Genomic DNA, 11272 nt, shown 5'->3' with positions numbered 1-11272 from the left:
TGGTAACAAAACATGGTTTGAATTGGGGAATTGATGCACAAATAATCTCTTGAAATATGTAGCCTTTTCCCTTGATTTTCCCCTTTAAGAGAAGGATGACAATATTCAAATGTTTTAATCATCATACATGTTAATGTCGACAGATCTTGACTATTCAAAATTTATTGGCTGAAGGACAGTACTGTACTTTCATTTTCAACTTTTTTACCCTATGGATATTATCCATGTATTAACAAAATGACACTCTAAAAATAAGTAATGTTTGCTTCAGATAGCCTAAAATATACATATGACATATCTGGACGAGCATGAATCAGAACTTGAACTCCTTGTATTTCTTGGCTGCCCTTCCACTGTCCTGGGTCTGTTTCTTACGCTTGTTCTGTACAAGAAAAAGAAAAGAAGAAAGAAAGATATAAAATATACAATATGTTACATCAAAGTCATGTCAAATCTTGAAGAAACTACAAACTGTAATAATATGCACTGAGATGGTAAATGGTATCAAAATGCGATTAAAAAGACAAGACCTCTTATCATTGAAATATCTCAGCAGGATAATGGAAGAGTATCACCTAAATTTAATTCCATTCATTCTTGGACAAAATGCATGAGAACTAAAAATACTGTAGATTACGATGCACTCATTTTTATTATATTCTACTCATTTCTTGTCATATTCTCAAGAAATGTGTCAGGGGTTAATCCAAATCTTTTGATTTTTCAGCAATAATACTTGATGTTTCTTTCTCACCTTCTGTTTAGCTGCATGTTCAGCCACCATGTCACTGAAGTCTTCCTTTTCCAGTTGGCTCTGCTGTTCTCTTACTTGCTCCTCATACCTGATAGGGAAAGAAATGAAATAGAAATTCACGATGTTTATTGAGAAGACATAAGAATTTGTGGATCTCCCCAGCTAGATATCAAATATTGATGACAAGTCTATAACACAGCCATCTCTGTTCACTTCGCAAACAATTCATAAACTTCCTGTAGGAAACTCCTTTTTATCACCTTGCTTGATCACATCAATAAATATAATATAACATTGAAAGGTACACCTTGCATTCATAAAATAACGCAAAACACATCTTCGAAGAACATGTTCAATTTCTGAACATCTCAAACTCCAAAAGATGCACTAAAAATGATGTGGCAACATGACATACTTCTATTCCAAAGAAATTAGTAGAAAATCTTTTTCACAGCACAAAAAGGAGAAGAAGACATTAAATAGAGGCTTTTACTCACTTGGCTGTCATAGCTTCTGTATCCATATCCAATTCACTTGGATCTAAGGCAATGGCTACTCCTTCGCTCGCTGTTGCTCCTGCTAGCTTCTTAGCACCAACCTAGTAAGAAGAAATGCAATACATATTACGACATGTGCGGACCCGAATCTAAAAATTATTCATCTATATTTCATTGATGGTTCATTACTTTTTGCCTCTGTATGTGACAATATACTGCCCATGGAGCTTGGTCAAATTTCTGGATTTGACTGCAAGCTTTCTATCAGTAATAATCATTTCATTGTGCCATGGCACTGAATCATTTCAACCTTTTAAAACATGGTTTATCTGGAGTAACATTCAGCTAGGGAATCTGGAATCGGATCCTTTCAGAGGTTGCCCATAATACCTGAATCTCATCTAATGTTTCTTTTCCTACCTTACAAGTCTTATGACTAATAAGTCCCTTGAAACCTATACCTATTAGACTTACGACCAACAGGACTACATTAAAAGCATCCTTAACCCTATGTTAACTGGGGGGGGGGGGGGGTTCAATTTGACCCCCCCCTGTAGAAATTTCACGACTACTCCGAAACCGCGGCAGATATAAAATTTTCCTTTCATGACTTTTTACTTTCGAGTCTTACGCATCTTTTAAAACGATTTTTTTGAAAATCGGACGTAGGGTTACAAGTTCACGTGACCTTTTGTCTGTGCATGTCAGCCCGAAAATCGCTCATTTTCGTGATTTGTGTACAAAACATATGTAAAAGTCATTTTTCCTAAAAATAGATAAAACATTGGTTATTCAGTCTTGTTTAAAGTTTAGATGTTTGTTTTGAGGTCAAAATAGTTGAATTGTAGTTATAAATGAAATAATAGATAAAACATTGGTTATTCAGTCTTGTTTAAAGTTTAGATGTTTGTTTTGAGGTCAAAATAGTTGAATTGTAGTTATAAATGAAATAAAACAACAAAAACAATAAAATACATAAGTTAAAAAAACAATGAAATACATAAGAAATTATAAAAACAAGAGATAACATAAGGAATAACCTGGCTCTTCCAATTTTTTGTGTTGTATTATTATTCCAAATGGTCTAATAAATATATGTAGTGAAAAAGAATATGTAAACATGAATAATCTATGATTTATGGGCAGAAATGTGAATTTGATGACATTGTTTGCATAAATTACCATAAATATGCAAATGAGTGAATTTTTTAAAAATTTGAAATTACCATAGTATTCTATACACTTCACTTGACATGCATGCAAATTTTCGCGGCGATCGGCGGTGAAACGGCCGAGATCTTAGGGGGGGGGGGGTCAAATTGACCCCCCCCCCCCCAGTAAAAACCTGGTCTGAAATAGCCCAGTTAAAATAGGGTTAAGGTCCAATGGGACTAACAGGACCAATATGACATAGGTCTACAGATATGCACTTGAATGTAGCATTTAAACCATCCACCCCTACAATTCCAGTTCCCTACCCAGTCACAGTTATACCAACCCCTTCTGCACACTGAGTTCCTGTTACACATGCTTAAAAATTTGAAAGGACCACTTACTGGAGGTAGATCATAGACATGAGTGGATCCCACCATGGCGGCTCCTACATTAGTCTTCTTCTCCGGGATGACGGTGTAGAGCTGCGGAGTCTCCGTACCCTGTTCCATGGCATCCTCTATCTTCTTCTTACGCAGCTCAATCATGTCCGGAGTCTCCATGCCAGTGGGAATGGAGGTGAGGCCGCTGGGAGTGATCAACCCACTGCCATGAGGAAAGGAAAGGACAAAAGGTACGGGGTTAAAGAGCTGATGACGTTATGATTGTGGATGAATATGTTTCATTTTAAACTTTACTTTATTCAAATGACAGACTTGATACAACATCTTCATGATCAATGACATATATACCTCAATTCATACATTGCAAATGAAATATTTTCGTCTCTTTTAAAAATACCAACTCAAATCTTTATTTTCTGCTACCTATATTTGCCTTCCTCCTTTCTCTTTCCCTCATAACTATCATGAATTTTCAACCATGAAAAGCACTTTATCATTTCAATTTTACAAAGCAACTCTCAGCTAACCCTTCCTCTTTTATCTCTATCTCTATCCTCTCTACCAGCAATATGTATCCTTTCTCTGTATCCCATATCTTATCTCCCAATAACACAACTCATCATCTCTCTCTCTCTCATTTTACATATCTAGTGACTTACCCGTCAGCTGGAGTGATAAGACCACTCTCGTCTATCTCTCCTCCTTCTCTCTCCTCTTCACTCTCCTCCTCTGATGATGACTCTTCTGACTCACTCTCAAGTTCACCCCATCTTGTCGTATCAATCTCTTCCTCCTCCTCAGCCTAAAGGAAGCAAGAAGAGAATACATAATTAAACAGGAAAGTCTGAAGGAGATTCTGATATGACAGCAAAACTTAGCAACAAGTACTTCCCTATTTGTCGAACATTTGCAAGAAGCCAGACAAGCAGTAAATTCAACTAAAATTGCAGGATAAGCAAACTTTCTTAGTGTGTTACTCAAGCTAAAAAATATATTTTCTAGAGGAAATTGAAACAAGACTCCCTCCAATGAATGAAATAACATCTTTATTTAGTCTCAGTGAAACAATTAAGTCTATACCCTGGAAAATAACTAAAACAGCTGAAGTTATAGATTCTAAAGACTACAGTGTGTTCTGATTGGTAGCATAAGGATCACAGTGAAAATCCATGACTTTGTCTGATTAAATGTGAAGAAAAAAAGGAAAATAAACAATGTACCTTGAGGTCAGCAGCATCTGTGCCAAAGACGTTTCCATAGAGAGGCTTGCCAGTCTGATCCACAGGGGGCTTCCCCCATCCTCCGGCATGGTAACCAAAGGAACAACTCTGTCCAGATTAAAACAATCGTTACCAACATGAATACAAAATAAGGCACAATTTACATCAAAACAGGGTAATATGAGGTGATAATGAAGTATAAGAATGTAGAACATGAAAATTCAAAGAGAATGTTGGGGACAAGAAATGTTATTTGCATTGTCAATTTAGAACTATCTAGAATGTTCACGTAGGACTGCAGTCACATAGAAAGGTTTAATTTCTGTAATTGAATAATCAAACATGTAAATATGATAAATGGACTACAAACAATAAAGTCCTTCATATGCATATAGAGGAAACATCTCCACTTTCAGACTTTTATTCACACAAATAATTTAAAATGTTGTAATATGCTGCTTATCTAGATGATTTCAACATCATACTCGTATTTAATCATCACCGCTGCCAAAAGCTAGAAACCAATTTGCTCACCTCTGGGATGGGTGCATTGAGTCCCTGGATCTTGAGATGTGGGTACGAGGGTGGGGGTCCGTACCTCTGCATGGCAATCAACCAGGGCGGGGGGTAGTTGTTAGCATTCTGTGGGATTCAAGATTCAAATTTTGTAAATAGATTAATATGCTTCAAACTGGAATGTTCTCTCTCTCTCTTTCTCTCTCTCTCTCTCTTTCTCTCTCTTCTCTTTCCCCTCTCTCTCCCCCTTCCATTCATATTTCATTCCCAAATTCTGATCATAAAATAAACCCGACACATTTAGTGACTTCCCTCAGCAATTATCCCCAAGTCATTTCCCCTTGCCATGTTAAAAATTAATTCAAACTTTAACTAGTACGACTTGAATGATTATTTCTACATCAACTTGCTCTATATAAAAAACAAAATGCATTACTTCTTCTGGTCTATAGTTACATGTGAGTGCTCACCACTCATCTTGGAATCACAATCAGCTATGGTAGAGGATGAGTGAAAAATTCAAGCAAAAAACAAGTCCATCAAAAACAACCTGTGAAGAAATAACATTTCCTTTTCTTTTTCTTCAAAAGATGTTTCACTGAACATCCTAAGGCAATTTCCAGCACAATTCTGAAAATCTGTTGCAATTTTGATTGTGTACAACACAACTGTGTATGGTGATACATAATTACAAAACTCAGAGTAAATCTATAACATATACTACAATGTATGATGCTTGTGTTATCACTTCAGAATACCTCTGTGTAGAGCAAACTAAATCTCTGTACTTTTTCTTGCACATAAGGACGTGTGCTATCCTATCGGTCTACAAAGCCTTTACTTACACCTCCTGTAGGCATGCCGAGAGCTGTCCTCAGCTCCTCACTCAGTTCTCCCGGTTTCTTCTCCTTCAGTTTGGTTTCAAACTCTTTCCCTTCGTAGTACAGGTCACCGTGTATGGTCAGCTTGGGCTTTGTCTGCCATCTGTCAATCAAAAATAGAACAATTAATAATGCTTTTGACACACACAGTATTCTTTTGCAATATATACAACATTTTTGGAAAAGAATGTACCTTAAAGGTAAGAATGCAGAAGGATTTCTGAAAAACAACCTTTTACCGAAATTGAAAAGAGAGAGAGAGAGAGAGAGAGAGTGAGAGAGTAAGAGAATATCGCACACTAGACTCAACCTTTCATTATGAATTTTTGTTTTGGTTTAAATCATAGTAATCATAATAATAAAGGATAACTGATGTAAAAGGTTAACAAAATCACTTATTTTTATCACAATTGCCAACGACATATACAAAACTTGATTCTTGAGAACTAATGGGAGTATTACCTAAAGAAGGCATCGTGGAGTTTCTGGTAATCAATGTCAATCTTGCCCATCTTGGGTCGGACTTTCTGTCGCATCTTTGTCTTCATTGTCTGCTGCTCTTCCTGCATTCAAGAAACATGAAGAAACTTTAGCTTTCATATTCATCTTCACGCTTATAGCCCCCCTCCCCCAATAATTTCTTTCGTAGATGGAAAGACTGGGTTTCACATTTGAAAAAGCAAGAGCTTCTAACCATCTAAATAGATTATTATAAAAGCGGCTATTTCGGCTATATCAACATTTTGAGTAAGTTTCACATGAAGCATACTTCATTTCCTTTGAATCCAGGGGGTGTTTCATAAAGCTGTGCGTAAAGTTATGCATGACTTTACGAATGACTTGAATATGAAGAGCTAAATGGAATTCTCAAATCCTTTTAATTTATCATTATAAACAAAACATTTTAATGCAAAGTGTATTTTCTGCTACAATTTAATTGAGATTATGGGATATACAGTCACACTTTGTTAAAATGTCAGTAAAAACTCGGGCATCCCATTTGGCTCTTCATATTAAAATAATTTGTAAAGTCATTCGAAGCTTGACGCACAGCTTTATGAAACACCCCCCTGGTTGCTTATTATCTCACTCCTATCTGCTATATATTCAGCATCCAATATGTTGTGTTCTGACAACTATGCACATATTTCCATTTCAACCTAATTTAAAAAAAAGGACATTTTGTAAGGCTCATCTCATTTCCATCTAAATATACAAGGCTGACACCAATCACGTACCTTTTCTTGCAGGGCCTGCCTCATCTCCATGATGCCTGTTCTCTGGATGAACTCTGGCAGCTCAAACGGTGGCTTGATGATACCTCTTTTACCCTGCAGGTACTTGCGCTTGAAACACCAATGCCTTGGTACACCAACCGTGTTCCTGTATGCCTGTAGGAGCCATCAGATAACAAATGGTAAAAAAAGGCATTGTTCAACAATGTTAAATCTGAGATTCATGGCCCTACGTGTTAATAATGTCTGTGATATGGTGTTATGTCATGTAATGTCATGTAATGTGTAAAAAATCGGGCTTCAAGATGATCACAAAGTGCCTCAAAAAAGTAAAAATCTTTGAGTGACCGGTTTTACCATACTCATTTTCTTCAATGAATTATGAAAACAGTTAGGGAAACGCAAAATTTGATTACAATGTTCAATCATAAATATCTTGATAATGCAAACAGGCGATTGGCTTGTAAAAGTCATGGGGTCCCTGACTGACCTAAAGGTTTATAATTGTCATTGCAGCATGAGCTAAATCCAGGATTTTGTTTCAGAATCTGAGACAAAGTTACCCGATCCCTTTAAAGGGAGTGTAGCTTGGGCAACTGCAGCTCCAGTAGCCAAACTGACAGTGTCAATCACCGAGCTGCCTAAGCCTAACGAGTGCAGACAAAGTTACCCAATCCCTTTAAAGGGAGTGTAGCTTGGCCAACTGCAGCTCCAGTAGCCAAACTGACAGTGTCAATCACCGAGCTGCCTAAGCCTAACGAGTGCAGACAAAGTTACCCAATCCCTTTAAAGGGAGTATAGCTTGGCCAACTGCAGCTCTAGTACCCAAACTGACAGTGCCAATCACCGAGCTGCCTAAGCCTAACGAGCGCAGCGGCTCTCAGGACACCAAGACCAATAACGAGATAATCCAGGAGTTCCGGGACACCGGTTTGGTCGCCGACGTGATCGGCGGGAAGGTCAGACCGAACGGCGTTGCCTTCAATATACAAGTCAACAATGTGCGAATGCGCCTGAAGACAGCCAAGGGCTTCCGTGTTCCAAAACCGCCTCGTCAACTTGAGAGGCTTGGAAACAAGCCTGCCATCGTAGGGCAGGAATAGAAATTTGTCGAAAAAATCAAGGAGAAGCAGAATAAGGCTGCCCTCAAGAAACAGGAGATGAAAAAATTACTGCTCCAAAAGAAGAGGGAGAAGGATGAGAAACAGCAGAAGGCTGCGGAGTTTGTCGCCGCTGCTGATGAGCTGAAGAAGAAGGAGGCTGCAGAGAAAATTGCCCGTAAGGCTGAGAGGTTGAAGGGCACCCACCTGTGGACCACAAGAGAAGAGACTAGCCAAAGCAGAGGCCACCAAGCACACAGAGAAAGAGTCTGTAGCCGCTGTGGTTGCCAAGAGTGCCCAGATGCAGAATACAATCAAATCAGCACTTACAATGGCAGCAGTACAAACAGCACCAGACAGGGTAGTGCATGCAGCAATGATGGCAGTGTCAAAAGTAACAAGAGCACTCTGCTCTACTACAAGACTGTCGCATGTCTCGTGCTCGTTGAGCGTGATGATAATTACAACGATTTTTTTCAATAGGCCCATTGGAGAGCACAGAGAAAGAGTCCGTAGCCGCTGTGGTTGCCAAGAGTGCCCAGACGTAGAATACAATCAAATCAGCACTTACAATGGCAGCAGTACAAATAGTACCGGAAGGAGAAGTGCATGCAGCAATAATGGCAGTGTCAAAATTGACAAGAGCACTCCGCTCTACTACAAGACTGTCGCATGTTTCGTGCCCGTTGAGCGAGATGATAATTATGACGATTTTTTCGATAGGCCCATTGGAGGGGGTCCAGAAAACTAAATTTTCATCTCCAAAGAAATCTCAAAATATCTAAGTAGCTTTAGTGTTATTAAGAATTTGACACAAAGACTTATGTTTTTTATGGAGTTTATACAAAAATCATATTTGTATGTGTTTTTGTATGTGTTTTACGTGTTGAAGAGCACCCTTCTGTGGCCGCAAGAGGAGAGACTGGCCAAAGCAGAGGCCACCAAGCAGCACAGAAAAAGAGTCCGTAGCCGCTGTGGTTGCCAAGAGTGCCCAGACGTAGAATACAATCAAATCAGCACTTACAATGGCAGCAGTACAAATAGTACCGGAAGGAGAAGTGCATGCAGCAATAATGGCAGTGTCAAAATTGACGAGAGCACTCCGCTCTACTACAAGACTGTCGCATGTTTCGTGCCCGTTGAGCGAGATGATAATTATGACGATTTTTTTCGATAGGCCCATTGGAGGGGGTCCAGAAAACTAAATTTTCATCTCCAAAGAAATCTCAAAATATCTAAGTAGCTTTAGTGTTATTAAGAATTTGACACAAAGACTTATGTTTTTTATGGAGTTTATACAAAAATCATATTTGTATGTGTTTTTGTATGTGTTTTACGTGTTGAAGAGCACCCTTCTGTGGCCGCAAGAGGAGAGACTGGCCAAAGCAGAGGCCACCAAGCAGCACAGAAAAAGAGTCCGTAGCCGCTGTGGTTGCCAAGAGTGCCCAGACGTAGAATACAATCAAATCAGCACTTACAATGGCAGCAGTACAAATAGTACCGGAAGGAGAAGTGCATGCAGCAATAATGGCAGTGTCAAAATTGACAAGAGCACTCCGCTCTACTACAAGACTGTCGCATGTTTCGTGCCCGTTGAGCGAGATGATAATTATGACGATTTTTTCGATAGGCCCATTGGAGGGGGTCCAGAAAACTAAATTTTCATCTCCAAAGAAATCTCAAAATATCTAAGTAGCTTTAGTGTTATTAAGAATTTGACACAAAGACTTATGTTTTTTATGGAGTTTATACAAAAATCATATTTGTATGTGTTTTTGTATGTGTTTTACGTGTTGAAGAGCACCCTTCTGTGGCCGCAAGAGGAGAGACTGGCCAAAGCAGAGGCCACCAAGCAGCACAGAAAAAGAGTCCGTAGCCGCTGGGGTTGTCAAGAGTGCCCAGACGTAGAATACAATCAAATCGACACTTACAATGGCAGCAGTACCAATAGTACCGGAAGGAGAAGTGCATGCAGTAATGATGGCAGTGTCAAAAGTGACAAGAGCACTCCGCTCTACTACAAGACTGTCGCATGTCTCGTACCCGTTGAGCGAGATGATAATTACAATTTTTTTTTATAGGCCCAATGGAGGGGGTCCAGAAAACTAAATTTTCATCTCCAAAGAAATCTCAAACAAATTAAGTAGCTTTATTGTTATTAAGAATTTGACACAAAGACTTATGCTTTTGTTTTTTATGGAATTTATACAAAAATCATATATTAAGGCAAGGCTTATAAGTTTTTGTTGCAGATGGAGAGAGGGGCACCATGGTAGGTACATGCATCTGTAATATAACCAGTTGCTGTGTATTGCATAGTGCTACAAATTACTTTGTTTGCAGCAATATTTGTATTGTGACAAGGACAAGCTGGTGGATTTCAGTGTCCAGTGACTACCATCTTTGCATAACGTCCGTATCGTGACAAACAATGTTGTCCAACAATTCCGTGTAGCATCATCATATTTTGACAAGCTAGTGCATAGCATCTTCCAATGAATACCAACTTTGCAGCTGATCTATATATTGACGAGCGTTCAACAACTCTGTACAAAAACCTCTCTGTATTGTGACAAGCTAGTGTATTGCATTGTCCAACATTCTGCTAATCAGAGCAACATCTGTATTGTGACAAGCAACTGCGTTGCACTGTCCAATGACTAACTGCTGTATGGCGATATCTGTATTGTGACAAGCTAGTGTCATGCACATCCAACAACTATTTACTGAGCAGCACCACATCCATACAGTGACAAGCTACTGTATTTATGCCTATCAATGTTGAATGTCAATGACTCGTTTGTCTTTTTTACCACGGGCAGTCACTGTTCTTGGTAGCCTGTACTCTACCTCATCTCTTCCCACCCAGAGCTTCTCATTTTCTGTCACCTACTCTCTTTCTCCCTCACATTCCCTTTCTGTTCTACTCCTCTCTCTCTCTCTCATTTGTTCTTTTCTCTGTTTTTTCCTCATACTCCATTTCTGGGAGAGAAGGGGTGAATGTTCAGAGCACTTCTATTTCACCAATTTCATGCATTCTGTGCAATGTCGAGATTCAAGTTTAAATGCCAATTTCAAATTTACATGTCAGTTATGTTATTGCTATTAATGTTATTATTATTATCGAATGTATGTATATATATTGTTTATGTTCCTTGTATATGTATGTCACTTGCCAGTGGAGGACGAATTTCTGTATTTTTAAAATCAGACAATAAATTATCTTGAATCTTGAATTGAATCAACGATCTGCTGAGCAGTGCAAATTCTGTATAATGACAAGCCATTTATACCTCATTACCTCTGCAGCAGGATTCAATATCCTCAAACTGCTGGCGAACAGAGCAACAATACCAAGCTCTGTAATTGTTAGGATCTCTGTCCAATTTTGTACAATTGCACTGGCAACGAAAAAAATACACGGTGGCGACGGGCGATTCGCCCCCTAAACCTCTGAAATCGCCACGGTAAAAATCAAGACGAGGGCGAAAAAAAATCAATATATCTTGAAAA

The 11272-nt window shown here is 38.7% G+C and overlaps 1 protein-coding gene across 2 annotated transcripts in view; it reads right to left on the bottom strand.

The window, feature by feature from the left end:
* LOC580638 (splicing factor 3B subunit 2) overlaps positions 1-11272 on the bottom strand; it is a 33480-nt gene continuing 22208 nt past the window's right edge. For both annotated transcript variants that reach the window (XM_030998328.1, XM_030998329.1), the window contains exons 11-20: positions 6663-6815; positions 5887-5987; positions 5389-5527; positions 4562-4669; positions 4028-4135; positions 3467-3609; positions 2808-3009; positions 1252-1352; positions 755-842; positions 1-382 (exon numbers count right to left, since the gene is read on the bottom strand). In XM_030998328.1, coding sequence (XP_030854188.1) covers positions 314-382; positions 755-842; positions 1252-1352; positions 2808-3009; positions 3467-3609; positions 4028-4135; positions 4562-4669; positions 5389-5527; positions 5887-5987; positions 6663-6815 — 1212 coding nt within the window. In that variant the 3' untranslated portion in view covers positions 1-313. The remainder of the gene's footprint in view (positions 383-754; positions 843-1251; positions 1353-2807; positions 3010-3466; positions 3610-4027; positions 4136-4561; positions 4670-5388; positions 5528-5886; positions 5988-6662; positions 6816-11272) is intronic.

Source organism: Strongylocentrotus purpuratus, unplaced genomic scaffold (assembly GCF_000002235.5).
Source record: "Strongylocentrotus purpuratus isolate Spur 01 unplaced genomic scaffold, Spur_5.0 spur5_scaffold_5, whole genome shotgun sequence".
NCBI lineage: Eukaryota > Metazoa > Echinodermata > Echinoidea > Camarodonta > Strongylocentrotidae > Strongylocentrotus > Strongylocentrotus purpuratus.
The sequence above is the reverse complement of the archived record's forward strand: the minus strand, read 5'-3'. Positions and strand labels throughout refer to the sequence as shown.